This window comes from Amphiura filiformis, chromosome 16 (assembly GCF_039555335.1).
Source record: "Amphiura filiformis chromosome 16, Afil_fr2py, whole genome shotgun sequence".
Lineage (NCBI taxonomy): Eukaryota > Metazoa > Echinodermata > Ophiuroidea > Amphilepidida > Amphiuridae > Amphiura > Amphiura filiformis.
The window spans coordinates 36,015,416-36,039,413 of NC_092643.1; the positions used below are offsets into that span (position 1 = coordinate 36,015,416).

A 23,998-nucleotide genomic window follows, 5' to 3' on the forward strand; every position below is an offset into this window, starting at 1 on the left:
CTTTGAGATGAGATTGTAACATATGAAGTCAAAGTTATTGCTAACATAGACTTACCACATTGATGGTGTGATCAACTTCTGATATTGGTATAAATGAAGTACTATCTACTGCTGATACTGGTATTGATAAAGTGCCGATCTACTGCTGATACTGATGAAGTAGGTCTAGCTATCTACTGCTGATATCTGTATTGATGAAATACTTATCTACGGCTCATACTGGTAGATAAAAACTACTAATATATGGTATTGATGAAGTTATACTGGTATTGAGGAAGTGCCTATCATCTACTGCTGATACTGGTATTGATGAAGTAACTATCTACTGCTGAAACTGGTATTGATGAAGTAACTATCTATTGCTGATACTGGTATTGATGAAGTAACTATCTACTGCTGAAACTGGTATTGATGAAGTAACTATCTACTGCTGATACTGGTATTGATGGAGTAGGTCTAGATATCTACTGCTGATATGTATATTGATGATACTGGTAGATAAGAACTACTAATAATAATTATGGTATTGATGAAGTTCCCATATACTGCTAATACTGATATCGAGGAGATGCCTATCATCTACTGATGATATTGGTATTGATGAAGTAACTATCTACTGCTGATACTGGTATTGATGAAGTAACTATCTACTGATGATACTGGTATTGATGAAATAACTATCTACTGCTGATACTGGTATTGATGAAGTAACTATCTACTGCTGATACTGGTATTGATGAAGTAACTATCTACTGCTGATACTGGTATTGACGAGGTAACTATCTACTGCTGATACTGGTATTGATGAAGTAACTATCTACTGCTGATACTGGTATTGATGAAGTAAATATCTACTGCTGATAATGGTATTGATGAAGTAACTATCTACTGCTGATACTGGTATTGATGAAGTAACTATCTACTGCTGATACTGGTATTGATGAAATAACTATCTACTACTGATATTGATGAAGTAACTACCTACTTCTGATACTGGTATTGATGAAGTAAATATATATATTGCTGATAATGGTATTGATGAAGTAACTATCTACTGCTGATACTGGTATTGATGAAATAACTATCTACTGCTGATACTGGTATTGATGTATAACTACCTACTTCTGATACTGGTATTGATGAAGTAACTATCTACTGCTGATACTGGTATTGATGAAGTAACTATCTACTGCTGATACTGGTATTGATGAAGTAACTATCTACTGCTGATACTGATATTGATGAAGTAACTATATTTCTGATACTGGATACATGTAATAATTAACTATACCAAATTAATTAATTGGAATAGAATACTTAGATCAAGACACACTATAATATTAATTACTATCATTTATATGCACATTTTAATATTTCAATATGATCTACAATTCAATATGATTGCCGTTTTATAAACACTAACTACATTTAAATATATTAATCCCATTATTCTTTAAATGTTGTTTAAACTTTGACCAGATTTAACCGATCATTGCTTTTTTTTAATATTTATTAATAAGAGTATACACTACTCGAAACATTTAGAAGGATCAGACTTATTTATTAGCATTTTTCAAAACCAGCAGTAAATCAGGTGAGCATAATTTCATTCAATAATATTTAGGCAACTGAATACTTCCACAACTGAGTACTGAAGTCACACGAAACCAAAAACACTGTGGTCAATACCATAAGAACAGAAAAGAAAAGGAAATTCAGGATTGACAATTTCTGATCCTTTAAATATTTACCGTACTTCCTTAATCGCGTCTGACGTCACTATCAATCAAATTCCCTACGATTCTTGATTGGTTAATAGCGCGTAAAAGGAAGGCCGATTTATCTGGTGCCAATCGGAGAAAAGAATAGCAGAAAATGGATTGGCGAAAAATTACGTACTTTTACAAGGCAAGAAGCAACTTTTTTAGGCATTGTTGACATGGTGCCTTTGGGAAAGAAAGTTTCCTACTCTAAAGACCTAACTTTTGAGATGGTTTGTATATTTGAAAGTGCAAAATTAACATTAAGGCGCCCGGTTATACCGCCGCGTTCAGCAAGCCATCATCACGACACTTATAAACAAACCCTGCTCGAGTTTGATGACGTCAGACGCGAAAAAGTCTTTTTTTTATCTCTGTCTTTCATTATAACCAAACATAGAAGTTTCCATGGTTACAATAGGTAAACAGAAACTGACCGTATTGTTATGCAATATAAAAAAAGCTCAGTGGATCCTACCCAGGATCAGCCCAAAACCTCATGTTTGTAATCCCTCTTTTACTATTTGTTTTCAGCGTTTCTTCGAGTCAAAGCTTCTTGATCGTATTGCGCAACTGTTTTAGCATCTGGCTTTGACCGCTCCACCATTCCTCGTTGTCGATCCATTTCTCGTTCTGGACGGTATGTTAATTGCACTTCTTCATCATTCTTCAAAGTTAGGCTGTTCCAAAAATTGATCGCTCAAGGTATGACATAAATCAGGTGTCAACATGACATGATTTAGTAACATGACAAAGATTTTAATATATGAAACGTAGCATCAGTTATTGTAAAAGATTAAGTTTTCGTATCATGGTTTACGGGTTTCAAAATGCAATTGTAATAGCGACGAGCAACATGGCCCGTTTTAATGATGCCTCGGATTATGATCGTACACATGGCACAGTTACTATGTTTTCTTGTATAGATGACACAACCAACGACTAATTGCGTCATGAGCGACGTTACCCCCTCCCCAACCGTGAGATTAAACTTATAACGGACTATTCACAAGTCAGTCATGCTAGCTGAAGTCTCAGACCAAACTGCATGTGGCTCAATCGCGAACAATTTGTTACGAACGACTGTTAGGAAGCCGACTGTGAATGAGACTATATTAGCTGCTATGTTTGGAATGTTGCGCAGGTGCAGCAGGTGTGATGATTACATGTCATACCGTACCGATACGATTACAGACCTAGTCTCGAGCCCAGACTGTAAGTAGCTGTAAGTGACTCTATCGCGAACATTGTTCTGTTAGGAACAACATAAACCGGCTGTGGAGGAGTCTTTTACAGACCTGGTTGCCCCACCAAAAAGACTCTGTTGACCACGGTCATGCTTAGAATACAGCATGTCACGTATCTGTGAGGTCAATTAATGGAACAGCCCAGTCTCTTCTAAGTTTTGTCAAGACACTCTCTCACTCTGCTCCAGAATGGCCACGTGGAGTAATATTTGTATCCGTTTGGACCGCCTTTGTGAATCCGCGCGAAATCTTCACACGTTGGTCGATGTCCCAATGATTTCGTTGTGGCGTGTAGTTTCATGTAAGCTTGGACGGTTGCTTTACTGCATTCATAGTCTTGGATGCAGAAATGCCAATCTGATAATCAGATAGAACAAAGACATTTGTATTAATCCATTAGGTGATCAATTGTGTGCACATTAAAAAAAACCACCCCATAGGCCTACACCCTATATGAGAACTCGGGATGCTGGTCCTGGTTGCAACGGTTTATTGTGGTTTGTATAGGGTTAAGGGTATACCGGTACTGACTCTTATAGCTACAAGTCCCTGATTTATATGGTGTGTCTTAGGCCACAGTGGTCAGTGAATTCCTATAATTCCGTCAAATTTTGTTATTCTTTACCCAAAATGTTGAAATAATATTTGTAATAACTGTATATTTTAAGCAGAAATAACGAGGTAAAGTGAAAGAACCCCCACTGTTTAACATGGATCTCTATGTCGGAAATTGCTGTTGACCTACAAACACAACGAATTTGGATGATTCCATTTAGATGTAAGTTGGGACATTATGTAAACATTACAAATATAGCAAAAATTAACGAATTTCATATCAATTTAATAACCAAGATAAAGTTTCTCAACTTTTAACAACCCTTAAAATAACCGTTTCTATACCTGTTTGGCCGCTCTGTGCTTTGTTGAGCGCCATAGAAATGTTTTCAAAATAATAGTAATAATAATAATTATTATTATTATTATTATAATACCTATACTTAACAACATTTTGTTTGTTTTACTTGATTGAGAAAAAACACAACACAAATAGAAAGTCCTCACTTACGCAACCCGTCATATGCTTATTGTGACGATTTGATTGACAGTCGTGTGCAGCATCTTACCACATTTGCTACCAAAACCTCTAAATTGACAAAGATTGATACCAGTATCATGAAATTTGGTGCATCATTTGTAAAATTTGCAAATTAAAAAAGAAGCACACAGAGCTGGCCATAAGTTATGAAAGCTGGGAGATTATAAATTAATTAAGGGGCACACAGGATCACTCAAAGTCGGAAATTTTAGACATTGTTTTGTATTGTATCATTAAAAGTAATGATGATAAGTGCATAAAAGTATACATTTTCAGAAAGGAAATGACACAAGGAATCCAACTAGCATGGCAGACTTCTGTTCTGTTTTTGAGAAAAGCGTCAAAATTGATTTTCCATGCCAATTTTTTTCGGTTCGTCATATAAACATATCAAAATTGATGAAAATTGCATGTTTGTGTTCTAAAGACACAAATCTAGAAAGTGTTTTCTTAAATTTTTGAATTTTTCCTTCGTTTTAAAAATATGGGTCAAAAAGGATCAAAATTTGACTTTTGTTTCAATTTTGACCAAAATCTGAGATATTTTAAGGTATATTTTCAAAACGAAGAAAAAAATTCAAAAATGTGAGGAAACACTTTCTAGATTTGTGTCTTTAGAACACAAACATGCAATTTTCATCAATTTTGATATTTAGGGTAAGTTGTTATGACGGACCGAAAAAAATTGGCATGGAAAATCAATTTTGACGCTTTTCTCAAAAACTACTCATTTTTGCAGAAGTCTGCCGTGCTAGTTGGATTCCTTGTGTCATTTCCTTTCTGAAAATTTATACTTTTATGCACTTATCATCATTACATTTAAAGATACAATACAAAACAATGTCTAAAATTTCCCACTTTGAGTGATCCTGTGTGCCACCTTAACAATGTCTCAAGATACTGGTTATGGCCTCACATTTTATATACACCAATTTAAACACAAATAACGTAATGTATGTGTTTTGCATCAAAACAAAGTAATCACACTAATTACTTATGAGAAAATGAATCTCACATTAATTCCAGTGTCAAGCGACCATCCATTTCTGACAGGTTAATTGTTGACAGTATTTCTCATTCATTTGGATGAGAAAGTTTCATGGAAATGAGAATATTTTCAATTCTCATAGTTCGGTCCAATTCTCATCGCTTTGAAAGAATTCTCATTTTAAAATTATAGTGGTAAGAATCCATGCGTTTTAAATTAACAATTGATCATGTTGATTAAATCGAGTACTTGGGATATAGTCGACAAGGGCTGGTGAGCAGGCAAGCGAGCTTTGCCATGCGTAGAATTCCAACTGCGTGGTCGTTTTGATTTGCAACTTTTGAAAATGTACCAAATTGCATATAAACTGGTATCAATCTTTGTCAATTTTAGAGCTTTTGGTAGCTTATGTGGTATCAAATTGGAGCTAACAAGATGCTCGATCGTGTCAAACAAAAATTGTCATAACATGAGTAGGTTTAGATTTATGACAGGTTATGTAAGTGACATATGAAAAGGTTTGACCAGCACACCCAGATTCCAAGCACAGTCTCTATACGCAGTCTGCTTTACACTACATGGTTGAGTGCATAGCGTCATAAGAGCTGTGTGAGATATAGTGGAAAATAGGCGTCTGTGATTGGTTTTTGTCAAAACCTCAAGTGTTCCCTTCATGCAATCAAAAAAATTTTATATCGAACAAAAGCTAACACTTCCCCCTAAAATTTTTTTCTTTAATTGGGTCAACAGATTACGCAATTCAATGTTAAGGCGAATGTGGTATAAATCTGTTGAAAACGACCTATCCCAGGACAATTTTCGACCAAAATAGAATTATGAAGTTGCTAAAGAGCGCTTACAAATTGATTTGGGAGTTTCTTTTTGTGTTGTGTTTGCTCTTACCTGTGTTAATTTCGGTACATGATGTAGCTGCTTCCAGCCAGTATTTGTCGTTTAAATGAAATGGTGCACATATATATTCTCCATTCTCTAGATGTTCACACGTGTCTGTACCTGTAGTATGATTATACGTCACATCGCGTATACATCGGAGACAGTCATCAGGAACCCTGGATGATTCGTCTAGATTTTGGTAAAAACAAAATAGATTTTAAAGAATTAGATATGTTTTTAAATATTCGGATTATGACGCGCGATTTTCATTCAATCGGGTGTTTAAGGGGGTACTACACCCCTGGTCAATTTTGTGCCTATTTGTGCATTTTTCTTAAAAATTACAGCACATTGGTGACAAGTAAGATAGGCCTATGTATATTACAGGGGCAAGGACTACAACTACTGTACTGAAAATTCAGCAACTCAAAGCAAGTAGTTGAAATAAAATTTCCAGTGCAATAGTTGTAGTCCTTACTTGTCCCCAATGCGCTATAATTTTTAAGAAAAAAATGCAAAAATAGGCACAACATTGACCAGGGGTGTAGTACTGCACCTTAAAAGCAGTTATTCAAATGCAATTTTCTCATGCAGCTATAAAGCGAATGGTTGATTCAAGTCTACATTTTGTTGGAAGATATAGATATTAGTAGTCAATAACTACTAGTCATAACACTTAAAATACAGTTTGATGGTTAGGGCAAACATTTGAGATATAACCCGTTGAACGGGATCGGTGTTTTTATCAATTTGGTGTCTGTAAAAAATCACTACAAATTGCCTGGAATTTTATCTTAAATTTTCAAGCACTTCGTACTTTTTGAGAGGAAGCTGAAAATGTCCTTCTTAAATATCACAAACTTACCTGCTATTAAAAGAGGACAGTTATCAATCGGTTTACTAAAGCAACACTCGACATCTGGAGCCAATCCAGGGCACAAATCACTCATATAATTAGAATGTGGACATTTTGATTTCTTTGTACAATGTCCCGTTTTTCCGTGGATAAAGTGATCAAATGAAGCACATGGTCGTGTTGTGATAGCTGCGGAAACAAAAAATGAAAGTGGAATTTGAGTTTTGCTGTTGAGATTAAAATAAAAGTTAATTTTTTAGCATATTTTGACCCACACCCGCGTGAATGTTTGGAATTGTTTGTGAATGGAATGCTTGGTGTTCATCTAGGCCTATATTATATTATCTTACCGTATTATCTGCTACTAATAATACGCGTAACTGATTATATTAAGACAATGGGAGGGATGGTTTTCTACCCTAAAGTATATTTGACTGTACACGACGAATGAGCCGTAAATGTCTTAACTTGTATTCTGAGTTACAGTTTAAAATGTGCATGAAGGTCGTATTCATAGGTACCTCAAATTGGTGCTACATGTATCTCATTTTGAAGAGGATATTGATGAAGAGGATAATAAGCTTCTAAAAATACCTATTTCTTTAGAATTCTTAAATATCTCCAGTCTTTGTTTGCTTTGGCTAAATCCTGTTCAAATGGTGGGTTACAAAGCATTGAATTTTGTCTATAGGTATGTATAACCAACAATTAACAATTAGAGGACATTCCTGAACCTCGTTGACTAGTGGATGATTTGAAATGACCGCCAATTATGACTGTTTGATATTAAATTACCAGCAATGTGGAAAAAGAGACACATGTAGAACCAAAGATACTATTGTACCGAAAAAGGTATACCATTTTGTTGAAGGAGCAAATTTCAACAAACCATATCCCGCTTCTGGATATTGTTTGAAGTCAAATGCTATACCATTTTAAAGCTTATGCTATATATTTTCTAAACACGAAATAAAACAAAATTGACCGGGGACGGAATTTACGGCTCGTTCGTGATGCACGGTCACATATTGTATTTACTGAATGGTACGTACATGTATAAGCGCGTGGGATCATAAATGGATGGATAAATAAATATTACGTTAAAGTAAATAAATTAGGCTAATGTAGACAATAATACATGCTAAATATAAATAGATAAGATTTCTTTAATTACTTTTTGGTGTTTTTGTTTGATTCTGTGTTTCCTTTTTTGTTTTGTTTTTGTATCAAAAGTTAATTGCGTAAATCACTTCCCATATAATTGCGTAAATCACTTCCCATATAATAGCAGCATGTTATTACATGGTTGATAGTTCCAAACAATTGTTTTGAAAGTTGACAGCCTATTCCTTTTAAGTTCTGACGATAACCATGCAGCATGTCACAGTAGGCCTACATCCAACATGATGATAGCTAATGAAGCTTATGAGCTGTTAATTACTGTATCTCTTACCAGAAAAGCAGCATCTAATGTCGTATGGTTGGGAATCACAAAGACCTTCTACTATAGTGGCTTTTCCTCCTGGACACTCTGATGATAACATGCACCGTCCAGTACATCCATATACAGGGTGGTCATAAGTTGCACATTCGGGATCCGTGTATTCTGAGAAAATATCAATGTACAGAAAATAAGTTTTTGGTCATTTCATTAACATTCTGATGTTTGGGGTGCGTTGATGTGTGTTTCAGGTAGCATTTAAAATCGAGTGATTTTAACTCTCACCACGCTGATGTCGACTTCGACTGCAGACGACAAGTTTGAAAAAAATTTAAAAATTCAAAAATTTCAGAATTGTCAATTTTCATGACCATATTTGGAATCAGCATGAAAAATATATTAAACAAGCCTATTATTGGTTCAGGGGTTCTTAAGATATAGCTCTTGATATTTTTTATGTTGAAGCTTATTGCTAGCGCGCACGCAGTTAAGCTGATGTTGCCGGGATGAACAAGTTTTGTGGAAACTGATAATGATGGACTACTGTGAATGGTTTCTCCAATTTTGATTCTGAATATCAAGAAATTAATAATCATTCCATATTTTTTTACAGAAAATACAGAGAGGCTCACATATTGGCATTTCTAAATTTTTTAAACATTGAATAGATTTAGGCCTAATTTTCTTCATTCTTTAAACTAAGAGTTAAATGACACCTTCATTTTCGTTTTCTCACTCTTCCGCTCCCTCTCTTTCCTTCTCCTTCTCATGCGCCTCCTTATTCAAACTTCTTCCCAATCATCTTCCTCCTCTACTTCTTCCGTGCTTCCTTCTCCTTCCTCAGTTCCCGCCTCTATTTCTTCTGCGTCAGTCCTCCTTCTTACTCCTCTTCTCTTCTGTTCCTCCTTATTATCACTTGACCGCGCCAAGAGGGGGCATGGGGAAATTCCCAAACTTGAGATTTGTTTCCCCTGTTCCCCCCACACACACACACGCCCCCCCCCATGTTGTTACCATGGTTACTTACTTTTCTTGTCGGCTTCCAAGTGTTGGCGCACCACAGTATATGCGTGAATAACCCGTTCTTGCAGCTTACAAATGGAAAGAAGAAGAAAAGGGTTACATTAGAATCCTGTACTGTTTTCAATTGCTTTGATCAAACTTGAGGGGGGGAATTAGAAACATTAGAAAATTAGAAATTTGCAACATACAGGTCACAAACACCCATTTTCCTTCTTATTTTATCACAATTTTTTAACTTCACCTATGATTATTGGGGAGGGGGGCTGAAAGGTATTCCAGCACCGCACCAAACTTATTGACCCCCCAAGCCCCCGGTTCATATGAAATGACAGAACAATGTTCCATTCTGAAATTTTTCAGCATAAGGTCAAATTCAGCCTCCTTAAAGCCGCCATTTCAGGCAGATTCACTACATTATGAACAAAATAACTTATGGAAAGCACATTTTCTATCAAAAAATACACCATCTCCCGACACACCGCAATCAACGGCCCGTGCGGTTTATGCAGACCCTGTTCAGATAATAATAGTCTTTGTATTGCACTTCGCGAAAAAATATTCCATATACTTTATAATGACAATGTTGTATGTAGTCAACGTGTAATAAAGGGTTAGATATTTGAATAGTAACATTAACCTGTGCATGTAACCATCCATGACTGATATTATTAGCTGAATAGTATATGGTAAAACATGCCAATGTCACGTTTCATCACAGCATGGAAATTTACAATTGTCCTACCAACAAGTTTGGCGTGTGTAATTATTAGCAACACCAAAAGTGCATTTGGGTATAACTATATACAGGGTGTCCCAAAATAGAGGCCCCTCATTGCGCCCTCTTTTTCTCCTATTTCTGAAACGTTGATTAAATATATTTTGGTATGTAAAGAAACCTTTAATCGTTAGCTTTATAAACCAAAACAATTATTTCAATCGGCTCACAACTTTTGAAGATATGCCCTTTTGAATAAAAGTACCCATTTTCACTTTGTCCACGGATAGCAAACAGAGTGGTTGGGATGGCTCATGCTGTGGAGTGGCCTGCATGATCAACAGATCTCACACCACTTGATTTTTTTTTCCTTTGTGGCAAAATCCAAGATCTTCGCAAACGTATTAACTATTACTGAAAGCATTCACAAGTATCCGGCACACAAGGATGGTACGCAACGCAATTGATGCAATGAGGACCAGGGCTGAAACCTGTATTCGCCAAGGAGACAACCAGGTAGAGGGCAGAGCAGCACAGTAAACTCACTTCAGAAGAACCAAAGACAAACCAAACAGCCTTTTAGGGCTACATTTTATCCTAAAAAGAGAAATGACTTATGTTGTAAATTAAACAAAGAAAGCAAGAAACAACAAAGTAAGAAGTAAGAAACATAATAAAACAAAAAGGCATAAATAACCAAGAAAAAATAAGTAATTGCAAGTTAAACTAAAGAAGTCCCATTCGGCATCCACTTTACCCACAAATTAATGACACTATTAACAAAATCCATTGCCCATAAACCCACCGGTAAAGCCCATTCCATAAATAAAGTTATTTTATAAAGTTATCATTGAGGAATGTTTGATATTCATGCATGGTATGTGTACTCCTTTTCAATCTTTGAAGTAGCCAAACCTCCGTACAGAGTGAAAAACGGGTATACATTTCTTTAAAAGAGCATATCTTCAAAAGTTGTGAGCCGATTGTTTTGGTTTATTAAAGCATAGGTTTCTTTACATAACAAAATATATTTGAATCAACTTGTCAGAAATAGGAGAAAAAGAAGGCGCAATGAGGGGCCTCTTTTTTTTTTTTGGGGGGACACCCTGTACTGGGAACAACCTGTAAGCCCAAAAGGGGTATAGAGTTAGGGTTGGATCATTTTAGGGTTAGGATAAGGATAGGGTTAGGGTTAGCATTAGGGTTATGGTTAGAGTGTTAGGCTACACTGCAAAAACATATATACTATATATTCTCCCACGCATCACAAGTCCAAAATAAAATCAACACCGTCCCTTTGGTTTACAGGTTATCGTACTTTGAATTTCATCCTAAACACTTATACCCCATCTTTTATATTATATATGTTTAAATATCAAACATCAACCTGTAAACAGTGGTGTTTAGCTTGTGTTTAGATTTATACAGGTTGATGTTTGATATCTTAACATCTACATCTACATCTACTAGGATACTCAGTAAAGTTGCCAAGGCAATATCTGACTGAGAAAACAATACTGACGCCGGTCATCAGACACGGATCAAAAATTGACAAATAATACAATTACACTTAAAGCTACTTAAACTTACAAAAAGAACTGCACTACTTAATTAACACTTTTGTTTTTAAGACCAGATGTAAATGATTCCAGTTTGTTACAATCGAGTAATGATGAGGGTAATGAATTCCAGTCCAGTATGGTGCGCGGGAAGAAGCTGAACTTATATACGTTTGTTTTAACATATCGTTTAGCTAACTTGAAACGGTAGAGTTGCGACACTTATTGAACACGTTAGGCGTTTAGCCAAATTGTTATTTTCATCTACATGTACCTTTTTCAGTAAAAAAAAATTTCATATTTTGAAACGTATTCTCCTACACATCACAAATCAAAGATAAAAACAACACCGTTTGGTTTATAAGTTATCACACTTTGAATTTTTGTCTAAACACATCCTAAACTCTTATATACCATTTCGTATGAAAATACAGAATCAAAACAGAGTTCCCAGCAAACACAAAACGTTTTCGATATCATTCGCAAAAAGTTATAAAAGGTTGTCAGAAAACGTTTAAATGTCGGGTTATATAAAGGGTATATTAAGGATATAAAACGTTTTCATTACATTAAAAAACATTTTTTGATAATCTACTGCCCAACAAACACAAAATGTTTTACAGAAAACGTTTAAATGTCGGGTTATATAAAGGGTATAAAAACATTTTAATAACATTCCAAAAACATTTTTGAAAACTTTTTACGAAACATTCTAAACAGAATGTTATTTTGGGGTTGAAAAAATATTGTGCGAAAAATGTTTGCCCAAAATATTTGCAATAACGTTTTTAAAACGTTTTCATGGCCTTTATATAACCCGACATTTAAATGTATTAAAACGTTTTGAAAAAAACATTGTAAGAACATTTCTGTGTTTGCTGGGTGCAAATATTTTAACATAATGTTATTTAAGTGTTGACAAAATATTTAGCAAAAAATGTTTGCAAAAATAGTTTACAATAACATTTTTGAAAACATTTTAAAAATATTGTTGTAGTGTGTTTTCATACAAAACGTTTTAAAACGTTTTCATGACCTTTATATAACCCGACATTTTAATGTTATTAAAACGTTTTATGTAAACCAAAAGCCAATATATACTTATTAAAAACGTTTTTAAAACGTTTTTGTGTTTGCTGGGTTAAGTCAAGTTAACATCTCGGAAATTTGCTATTCGACATAAATGCAGTATAGAATATATTAGAGGTGTCGTGATATTAGACCTTATACTGATAACTGTGAATGAAACTATATTGCTTAATACATACCCCTCTCCGCATTATTTCATACCGCTGCCGGGCCTTTCCTGCGCCACCATTACCGCATCCCGTAAACAGAAAACAAAAACAGAAGAACATACTAAACCAACTGTGTCTTAACTCCACCATATCAAATTAAGGCACTCTCTCCCAAACATACATGGTAAATAAACACTGTAGAACTGACTAATACTAGTAGACCGTAGATTGTCATTGCTCGCTCCGGGTGACTGGATAATCACAGATACGATTCAACCTTCCGTTATTTCATTTCTTTTATATCGTGTAAAATCCATGGCCAAGTTTCTGTATTCCAATGAATTTCGAGAATAATTACATGACCTTGGGTTGAAAATAATCGAGTGAATTGGCTTTAATATAGTTATGCGTGCATGCGTATTGCCGACGTGCGTGTTGCCGTTTTGACAAACGCAGCAACCAATCAGGCTATTCCGGTTGAAATCGATACACCCCCTATGGAAAACATCATGAGCCACACTTGCACACAGGGGGTATAGATTTCAAATGGAGTCACTCATATTAGGTAGGCCAAACCCATCCCATTTGTAGGCCTATTCCCTGTGTGGAAAATTGTGCCATGCCTTCAATAGAGTCACATCTTCCATTGGGTGTATGTTTCATTTTCAGTTTATTGCATCCATTTAATTAATTTACAAATATGACAAAAATATATATTTTATGCAAACTAGTGAGTAACATTTTAAAATATGACAAAAGAGGAGCAGTGCCAGTGGATGAGGATGCCACTAACGCACAGCGTGATATCATGGATGTTGTGGCACCCTGGCAAGGAGCAGTGCGGGCCCTTTTAGCATCTCTTTTTCCCCTTATTTCATTTTCGCTTTTGCTTGGGGCCCCTGGACATCGCCCACCCTGTCCACCCGCTTGCTATACACCCCTGACATTAGGTCCACATTTCTGGAGTTTACTATTAATTATATGGATGAAAATGGGCCCAAAGATTAGCGCGGAAAACAATAGGAAATTGCGTAAAAAAGTCACAGTTGCTCACCAATTTTGCGGGGAATTGTGCGGAAAAAAATGCTGTTATTTGGCATGAAATTGGTGAATTGCGAGGGAAATGTCAAATTGGGGAAGGGCAAATTGCGCGTCGCGGGATTTATCCCTGTGAATGGGTCATAATTTGCTTACTATAAAATTGGTAAAATTTCTTACCTGTTGGACAATTTTAGAGTAAAATTCATAACTTTAGGGTAAAAATTCATAATTTTAAGGTACAATTCATTAGGGTATAATCTATATAATACAATTATAAGGTACAATTAATGTACAAATGTATGCATTTCAAAAGCTTACGCGCTTCGCTCGCCCTCCCGGCTGCGCCCGGGCCCCTTCAACATTTACCGCCTCAGTGGAAAAGGCCTCATATTGATTGATGCCCCTTCTTCCATATTAAAAATCTTACGGGGCCTCTGCAACCGATCTAGAGTCGGGTGTAAGATGTTTGAACAAACACCTTAAAGGTGGGTAACCTGATTGACAATCTCATCCCCCACTTTACCTCATCAAAATGCTGATTTTGGTATCAGATGAAAGCTCATATTTTTCTCATAAACATATTGAAATTTGGCGTTCCAAATCGGTATATTTCCGAAGAAATCATCAAAAAACTGCCGAATTAGTCTCAAATATGGTATACCATATTTGAGACTAATTAGGCAGGTTTTTGATGATATCATCGGTATATATCATCAATATATTACATGATCATGATGATTATCATTAATAAAAACACTGTAGACTACCAATATCAAGCTGTATAAATGTCGGTAATTCCATTAGGAATTGGTCCCATTTACAAAAAAACATTTACATGTTCTTTTTGCATGAGTGCTTGAAAGGGATGACATTTTATGTTATACGTAAGTTTTAAAGAATTTGATTTTCCAAATATATCAGGTCACATCCTTTAAAATCACGGGGGCCAGAGCAGAGATTGCGACAAGGATAAAAATGCCTATTCGGGCCCCATGCCCCTAGTACAGGGAAGGAAGCAGGAAGAGGAAAACAAAGAGGAGGGAGAGAGAGAGAAAGAGAGAGGGGGTAATAATAGGCCAATATAATAAGTGGTGATGGTCCAATGGTTTTTGTTGCGCGAAATTAGGTGAAGGGCATATCGAGGGTTGAGAGCCAGAAAGCCTTAACTCACAATCATCTGCCGAGGAAATATTGATTTTTGAAGACAAAAGCAAAGAGCCATCCTAACATGTTTGGTATGATTTTAAAAGTATATGAAATCGGGATTTCAAATATGGAATATCACAGAAACTTATTTTGTCAACTTTGTGCTCATTTTGTGAGAGCTGGTCATAGTGATTAAGGCTTTCTGACTCTCAACCATGTGTCAATCCTCGATATAATGAGTGAAAGTTACTACAAATAATTTTTTTTCTTCTTGATCCATGCATATAAAATTTAATTTGTACAGTGTATAAGGCCTTCCAGTATTGTAATATAATTCTCTAACATTAAACAAATTAATTACGTAATGAGTATTCCCGTTGCAATACATCATTCATATTGTCTATTGAGAACGCTCCATAAGATTAGCATAACTATATATAATCACATTGATAATTGTTTGAAAATATGGTGCAAAACATTGGTATCATTAAAACCTGTAACAAAAATGTGTTTCATACTTTCTCCCAACACGATGCATACGGTATCTAGATCTTACAATCTATAGCCTAATGAATTGATAATAGGTTAATATAATTACATAAAAATACAGAATTATTGTTCAAAACAATCTCATAATAATTATCGTCTGTCTAGCAGAAATAGAAAAGACTTTGCTTTTGCAGACGTACTAGATTTTTTTAATATTGCATTTACAGCTCATTCGATTCCATTACATTTTCATTTCATTCATCCACGTTCAACTTGCGTCTTGTCGATGGCAGGTGCCACCATGCCACATGAAGGTACATATACTCGATCGCTTTTGCAGTAAAGCGAATCGTGCGCATGCTCAGTATGCAAAAAACGATGCGCAGTTAACAAACTGAGCATACTGAGCATGCGTGTGATTATTTGGTGTGTGTGTGTGTTTTGGGTTTTTTTGCAAGCGATCCTACTTCAGTTTTTTTTTTTGACAAGCTATAAAAACACCTTCGATTCGAAGGCAAAATTACATTTTTCATACAGGCACAAACTACAACAGGAGTTGGTGCCATACACAAACGAGTGTTAAAATTTTTAATCAACCTAGTAATTTTTAAGAACACATTTTAATCTTTCCCCAGAGTAGACAGTGCACATAAATGTTGAAAAAAAAACCCAAGTATATCCGCCAGGATTCGAACCGACGACATTCGTAAATTATAGGCCTACTAGCACGACGCTCTAACCAACTGAGCTAAAGAGGCATGTTGGAGAAGAGCGGAAGATATAAATCTATTATGTATTAGGTTCGAATGATGTTCGTGGCATACCTTGCGAAAGGCATCAGAACTGCACGAAGTGATATAAGTATGCAATTCTGATGCCTTCCGCTAGGAATGCGACGAACATCATTCGAACCTGATACCTATATAGATCTTCTCCAACGTCGTGCTAGTATTGCGAAGGTCGCCGGTTCGAATCCGGCCGGATGCACACATGCACTGTTGCTGTTTTTCCCAACGTTTATGTCCACTGGCTACTCTGGGGAAAGATTAAAATATGGTCATCCTATTAACGCAGAGCCTAGTATAATAATTTTCCTAGTAATTTTTAGACAACAAGACAATAATAATACTCAACCTATATAGGTGATTACAATTTACGTAGTACCAGATACCAATTATGTGTCTTACCCACGCCACTTGAGCTATAGTTTGGACTCTTACAGAATGGTCGACTGCAGATCCGTCGGATAACGCTTTTTCAATGATGTCACGATGAGGTTAGCATTTTATTCCGTATTGAAAAGCGTGTTCCGACGGATCTGCACTCGACCGGCCTCCTTAGGGCATTCTACCCGGGCATTCTACAATGCCACAGGATTCGTTGAAGTCTCAGTTGGTAGACAGGTACACTTGCCCGGAGATCAAGAGGACCTGGGTTCAATTATTTTTTAATACCGCAACCAACGGACAGAGTATCAGCATGATCAGTATTCACTAAAACGATTCACTATAATACAAAAAGATGTTAAAATATCGCCATCCTTAAATTTAAATTTAAATTACAAAATGATTCTCCTAATCTTATTCAGTATTTTGGATCATATAGCTCGCCGCCGTAATTTGGAGGTGACGGTGCCTCCGTTGTTTGATGTGGTGTTGAATCATTCGCTGATGAAGTACTAGTGCTTGCTGCACGGAAATCACGGACATGGAAGAGCATGCCTATGAAATATACGACGCTGGCAATGCAACCAAGAGTCTGAAAAAAAAATCAAATATCATTATGTTAGAAAAAACGTTGAACTTTCACGCAGATTTTTCAAAGACCCGCATGATCGGAAATGTAAGTGGTGGCTTATAAGTTCATGGTGTTATGCAGCGGCGTTAGTCCGTCTTGAAAAGTAGGAGGTGGAGCAGTTGGTCTGAATGTGGCTGAAGAGTACAAAAGTGGCTTGGTTTGCCGAAAAGGAGGGTGGACAGTGGACATGTTGTTCCCCCAGCCTGAGGATTGAGGCACATGTCTCCGATTGTGGCTGGTATCAAAACACCCCACCCCCTGCACAAAAATCCCCAAAACCAAAACATAGGATTTTAAGTTAAAATCGAGGAAAATCAGCCCAAATCAGCCCAATTTGAGCCAATTCTAGCTTCCATGCGCCCCTATATTGACAATTCTGAATCCGCCCCTGAGTATGAATATAGAGAGAGATTGCGATTTCCAAACGTATCGAACGCCCGTGCAATCTATTCAAAATCCCGTCACACTACAGGGGAGTGATTTTGAATAGATTGCACGGGCGTTCGATACGTACGTTTGGAAATCGCAATCTCGATATTGTCTTATGAAAACGTTACGGCACTCTTATCTTATACGAGTTACACCCGGTATCCTATAGTCCCAGCCGATTTGTGCTCCTTCGTCACTAAACAAACCGTTTGTTTAGTGACGGAGGAACACAAACCGGCTGGGACCGAGACAACCGGTACCCCACCTTATTAAGAATAGCTTTTAAATCTTACCGCTGCCGAACCATGTGACGGTGTGAGGGCGTTAGCTGCAACCAATATGAAACCAATAATGTAACATATCACCATGACAACGTAAACCACAGCTAACTGTAAATGAACCAGAGACAAAATGATATTGATTATAATTATAATTATAATATAATACACTGTAGTCATGACTTCACCTAACAATATTATTATTCTGTTAAAATGTTTCAGGTCGTTATCATGTCATGCTTCAGGCCCGGCTTCAGGACAGAAAATACAGGACACTGACGACCATCCATTGCGCTTCGAGGACACCACAATTAAGTATAAGTATTTACGCATAAAACAATTCTGAAATCAAAGACTTTGTACATAATTTTGTACTTATAATTTTTAACCTGACGGTGGACAGAATTTTATTAAAATGAGGACGAGTGACGTAGTATTCGATAGGGTCTATTACCACCAATTCACAACATTGTTCCGAATTGATTGAGATAGGCCGTCCTACTAATACTAATGACCGCCACATGCCCATGATGCCCGTGGATTGTACATTAGTTTGGCAACTCTTGTTGTGAATTCGCTGCCGTAGACCATTGGTTACTGGTTCAAGCCCTGGGCTCATACACCTGTTCCGAATTAGCGCGTCTTGTACTTCCAAGCTTTGTGTTTGCGGTTAAATTGGATTGATAAACAAGTATGATTGACAGTGTGTGTTAGAGACAAAGTCCCGAGGTAAAGTTCTGCTTAAAATCCAAAGTACATAGTCGCATTTTTTAATCGGGCTTTCGCGATCAATAAACTGGTAGATTCCAAATCAGAATTGTTCAGTATTGAAATGAGCCATTATAATTATGCAAGATATGTTGCAATAACTTTTAATGTCATTATATGAACTCTCTATGACCATTTTGAATAAATGTTAAACATTGAACAAATAAACATCGGTATAATTTTGAGTTCAACCGAATGCGTTCATCATGATTTAAAATAACATATTTTAATGATCAAAATTCGACTATGGCATAGTCTAAACAGCCATCGAAGTAAAATTTATAAATGTAATGATATTTAAAGTATATGCAGCTAGGAGGAAAAGCCGACGATAATTTGAAAAATTTCACTTTTCGAATTAAAGATATATATTTTTTCCCAAAAGACCTAAAACATTTAGGTCTTGGGGGAAAAAAGTGTATTTTCAATACAAAGGTCAACATTTTCAAATGATCGTCGACTTCTCAGCTACACAGTATAAGTACATATCATTAGATTTATGAATTTTACTTCGGGGACGGGTGTTTTATGAAAAATAAAAAAAGAATATCAATATTTAATAATTTGCCATTATTTGTATTATAACGCCAATTTCAAAACATCTAAATTATTTGATATCAGAAGGTCATTCTTCGCATTCAGAATGCAATTCGATATGTCTGATGTGCTCTCATGTCCCACAAAACATGAAAAATACTGTGCAAACGTTGCCATTCGATCCCTTAAAGTCACGAGACTCTAAGCATTAATTGAGTAGGGCAAATAGTGTCTTTTGTTTGAATGTTTGATATGTTAAAGCAAATCGGACATGATTCATGATACATGAATTTTAATTTTCTGTATCAACAGGCAATATTAAAAGTGAAGAAAAAATCATTCTTTATAAAAGCTAAATTTCGGATATTTGACAATTTCACGTGTATCTTTTTGAAATGTTTTTATCGTAAATCTTATGTCGGCATGTTCCGGGTTACCAGGTTACATGGGTGAGGGAAAAGGTCACACACTGTTTATCTATCTATCTATATCTACATGTACATGTATAACATGTTTACCCAGGGTAGCCCAATTCAGCCGAAGCTGATCTAACACGGGGCCCTGCACAATACATAGAAAAATTTATTTAAAAAAAGACCAGATGAAACTTATCCCAGATACACATAATTATGACATAGAAGTATAAACTTACGATTAAGTTCATTGGTATACTTGTTAGTTTGTAGACAATATTGAAGATAAATAAGAAAAATACCACTGCTGAAACAAAGCCACAAGCAATGGTCACGAACATGAAGAAGTTATGCGACGGTCCTCTGACGAAGGATGGCTCGGATACTATCACACAGAATGCTATAAGAGATAAAAGCTGTAGAGAAAAGTAATAAAAGCTATTATACGTGTCTGTAGTAACTGGATTCCTTGCCCCTATAATATACACAACTTTTATTACCAGTGTGTTATTAGTTTTTGAGAAAATGCAAAAATAGTCACAAATTTATCAAGGGGTGTAGTAGGCCTACCACCTATAAATCAGAGCTAAATAGTACAGACATTGGCTGCTGGTTTAAATTTTGACATATTTGTCTTTGTTTAAGACATACAGGGGTAAACATAACTGGTACCTTAAAGGAAATCTGCGGCAATCACAACATTATGCCTTATAATGTAAGAAAAATAATTGTAAATGACGTCCCAGTGATACAATGAAGGCTGACGACAATTAAGCACAAAATTACGTCATTGCACTTAGATAATTTCGGCGCGGGAATTTTGAATATCGCGTGTTGAGAGCCGACTGTTTTTATTTGTTTTTATGGTCAATATTGAGTTTGTTTAATTCTTTTGCTGTCTGCATTTTAATTCAAGGGGATCTTTTTAATTAGCTGGTCTATTTGAGATACCCTTCTGCATGTTATACTGTTTATCCTTTTAATCAGAGCTAAAGGGTAGATGTATGTATTGGCTGCTGGTTTTAATTAATTGTGACATTATAGGCCTATAATTTGTCTTTGTTGAGGTATACAGGGGTAAACATAACTGGTACTTTAATTCTTTTGCTTTGTAGCTGTATTTCACCTCAGTTGGTATGTCAAATAAGGCGAAATCCACACCAATTGAGAAGCCAGCAACAAACTTCGAAAAGAAGTCTTGGAACACTTTTGTGTCAAGAACGGAAACTTACACCCTCTCCTCCATGCAATGTTGGGACACGCCAATGTCTTCCAACAAAGTGTTCCAAGTGGTTCCAACATGATTGATGGGGAGAGGGGAGTAAATCATTGTTGTAGGTGTCATGTTCGTCTATAAACAAAATACACGTCATTTCCATGATCATGTCATATTCTGCACGGAATTACGACAACGTGTACCAAGTGTTCCAAGTACTTTTTTCGAGGATTGTATGCTTCCCCACACCATGTACACTAAAACACATTTGGTTCTCGAACTCCTCTATAGGGGTGTGCATCTATTTTCTGGAATAGCCCAATATACGGGTCGGCCAATCTCTGTTGACGGGTCCCCACTTTAAAAAAAAATCAGAATCCGTGCTTGATCTAAAAAGTCACTGAAGATACATGTAATTCTCGAGAAACCCAGAGCACTTACTATTTCTGCTATTTTTAGAATTCCTTGAATGGATTTGAGGTAGTTGAGATTAAACTTTATGTCTACCGCTGGCCTGCTTGTTGTCGTCGTTGTTGTCGTTGTGGTATGTGATGTGGTCACCACATCTGCGTCCGACATCTTGATTGAATAGTTTTATTATACTATACCTGAAATTATATAGAGAGTGTTATAATTTAGTGCATTAATTAGGTATCATGCTCTTTCTTCAGCACTGCTACGGTTACTCTGGACATTAGGGGGCTATCATTTTCATTCGGAAGGGCGGGTCCCAAATTTACAAAAAGTCGGCGTCAATAAAATTGCGACCCCTCCCCTATTTCGGCAACAAAAATGTTATGACCCTCCCGCCACCACCACCGATACACCTTACCCCCCTACACAGGCTAAACTTGTATTGAAATCAGTCTTCTTGAATAAGATAAACACACAATCTGTGGGTGGTCATCTTGTGACTCCTTACATTTTGTTCATCAACAATTGTATGACCCGCCACCCCTCCCATTTTTCTTTCCAAAAATGTATGACCCCCAGTATATTTGGGACCCCCATTTACGAAGAAAATGATAGCCCCCTTATCTCTTCTTTGTTTTTAATTTTCCACCACTTGAAGCTGTTCGATATTTTCACTACGAACTTCTATCTCTTGCTTAATCACGTCACAAATGGAATCCCCCTCCCTTATTATCAAAGATAACAAGTCATTTCTCTTTCTGCAGGGATGCTGGGTTTTGTTGTTTGCTTTGGGGTGGTTTTTTTTTGGGGGGTCTGTGATTATTTTGCTTGTTACCTACGTTCAATCTGGGATTGAATTATATTTCTGAATTACTTGCTGCAATATATTTTGGTGCTACCAAGCTTCAATCATTTACTGTTATATATTTTTGTTGTTTGTCCATGATGAGAGAGGGCATGTAGGTCTATATCTGCTCGCCTGCGTCTATGTACTTTTCTTAATTTTATCCACTTTAATATCCCTGTGGTTTTGGATTTTTGAACATTGCAGAGAACATGGTTTACACATCCCTGAAAGAACTGACATATCGTCATAAACTTAATTGCTTGGGTATTTTAAAGCCACAACTAAACATAACTAAATCAGCTATCATATACTTTTTGAATTTTGACAATTGACCACGCCGTTCTTGAAATATAAGGAATTTACGAAACTCCCTCATTTTCAAACCTTTCCACGGATTCAAATATCAATCGATTCTCTGTATTCGGAGTGCTAATCACTGCGCATCATCAGCGCATTGTCATTGACAGATATTTGACTCTGTGAAACGGATTGAAAATGAGGAAGTTTCGCAAATTTCTTTTATTTCAAAACCTGAGCGGTCAATTGTCAAAATTCAAAAACTATGTGATAGCTGATATATTCCTCAACCACATCGGTTATTTAATTATGTTTGGTTAATGCCTTAAAATACAAAAAAAAATACTGCTTTAGTTTTTATCTTTCTTTGTCCTTGCCTTCTTCCACATATCAAGTTCACCTTAAAAATATGCTGATAACAATGATTTATAATATAGGCCTAAGGTTTGTCATGCCTAAGTCTTTAGAATTATGAGGTAGGAATTACAAACAGGCAAAACATTTGGAACATTATATAGCCTAGCTTATATAGGGCCCTATACCAAATAATATGAAAATAATTCAAAATGAAAAGAAGGAAAAACTCGACCTTTTTTTTAACAAAAGAAGGACAATACAGACGTATTTAGGCCTTATTTGCATATAACATAGATTTTAAAATATATGCATATACGTAGGCCTATATACACTCTAAATTACAAGGATTTAAAAATAAGGGACCAATCAATTTTAGATTTAAAATTAATCTTATAGATTTGAATTTAAAATTTTAAAGATTTAATTTTAAATCTGTAAGATTTAATTTTAAATCTGTAACTGTAAGATTTAATTTTAAATCTGTAAGATTTAATTTTAAATCTGTAAGATTTAATTTTAAATCTAATACTTGATTGGTCCCTAATCACTAAATCACAATCCTTTAGGATTTATTTTAAATCCTTGAAATTTAGAGTGTAGGCACAGGAGCCGGGCACAGGAGTCATACGGGGAATCACAATAGTCTTCGCATATTAAATCACTGATAATTATGTACATAGCCTATGTACATAGGGCCTATATATCACTATCTCGACCCGGTATCTCGAGTGATCATAAATTTAGGCGAAGCCCCCAGCACAGGACCTGGCCTGGATATCTACAAGTCTTCATTAAACATTTCTGATCCCATACAACTAGGGTTCTAGGCTTTAATATTCAACTATGGCGGTCATGCTTAACAACATTTTGTATACACTACACTACACTACTTACTATGGTAAAAATACTTGAGTGCCGTGGATGTATGCTGTAGCTTTTACTTCTGCATGCGAATCACACTGCTGGCTGCCACTGAATACGATTTTAATATTCTCTGTGTAAACTGTCCAATACAATTTCTAAACCATGATAGCTCTTCGGTAGTAGAAAGATGAACCATTAGATCGAGCTAATTAACAGAAGTAAAACTGTTTTTCTAATCTCGATGGCACATAAACAGTCTATAAACTTAGTTTACTTGTTTTGGTATTG

At 36.0% G+C, this 23,998-nt stretch overlaps 2 protein-coding genes across 2 annotated transcripts; both read right to left on the reverse strand.

The window, feature by feature from the left end:
* Nucleotides 1–1,508: 1,508 nt before the first annotated feature.
* LOC140135928 (uncharacterized) lies at nucleotides 1,509–13,228 on the reverse strand. Its single transcript, XM_072157604.1, has 6 exons — nucleotides 12,848–13,228; nucleotides 9,310–9,373; nucleotides 8,295–8,447; nucleotides 6,851–7,030; nucleotides 5,995–6,174; nucleotides 1,509–3,364 (listed from the first exon to the last, which is right to left on the reverse strand). The coding sequence occupies exons 1-6, from the start codon at nucleotides 12,965–12,967 to the stop codon at nucleotides 3,159–3,161; spliced, it is 903 nt and encodes a 300-aa protein (XP_072013705.1). The 5' UTR covers nucleotides 12,968–13,228; the 3' UTR covers nucleotides 1,509–3,158.
* Nucleotides 13,229–14,595: 1,367 nt separating this feature from the next.
* On the reverse strand, nucleotides 14,596–23,978 carry LOC140135929 (plasmolipin-like). The gene is made up of 5 exons (XM_072157605.1): nucleotides 23,741–23,978; nucleotides 21,373–21,539; nucleotides 19,955–20,131; nucleotides 18,013–18,108; nucleotides 14,596–17,251 (listed from the first exon to the last, which is right to left on the reverse strand). The coding sequence occupies exons 2-5, from the start codon at nucleotides 21,508–21,510 to the stop codon at nucleotides 17,078–17,080; spliced, it is 585 nt and encodes a 194-aa protein (XP_072013706.1). The 5' UTR covers nucleotides 21,511–21,539; nucleotides 23,741–23,978; the 3' UTR covers nucleotides 14,596–17,077.
* Nucleotides 23,979–23,998: the final 20 nt, after the last annotated feature.

What these genes read in the sequence shown, in the direction of transcription:
- LOC140135928 (XM_072157604.1), bottom strand. Translation starts at nt 12,967, where the DNA reads ATGGTGGAGTTAAGACACAGTTGGTTTAGTATGTTCTTCTGTTTTTGT. An exon ending in ATGAAATAATGCGGAGAGGG is followed by an intron (nt 9,374 to 12,847) that starts GTATGTATTAAG and finishes TCCATTTGTAAG; the next exon opens with CTGCAAGAACGGGTTATTCA. An exon ending in ATGTACCGAAATTAACACAG is followed by an intron (nt 3,365 to 5,994) that starts GTAAGAGCAAAC and finishes TCTGATTATCAG; the next exon opens with ATTGGCATTTCTGCATCCAA.
- LOC140135929 (XM_072157605.1), bottom strand. Translation starts at nt 21,510, where the DNA reads ATGTCGGACGCAGATGTGGTGACCACATCACATACCACAACGACAACA. An exon ending in GTATACCAATGAACTTAATC is followed by an intron (nt 18,109 to 19,954) that starts GTAAGTTTATAC and finishes GTTCATTTACAG; the next exon opens with TTAGCTGTGGTTTACGTTGT. An exon ending in CGTCACATGGTTCGGCAGCG is followed by an intron (nt 17,252 to 18,012) that starts GTAAGATTTAAA and finishes TTTTTTTTTCAG; the next exon opens with ACTCTTGGTTGCATTGCCAG.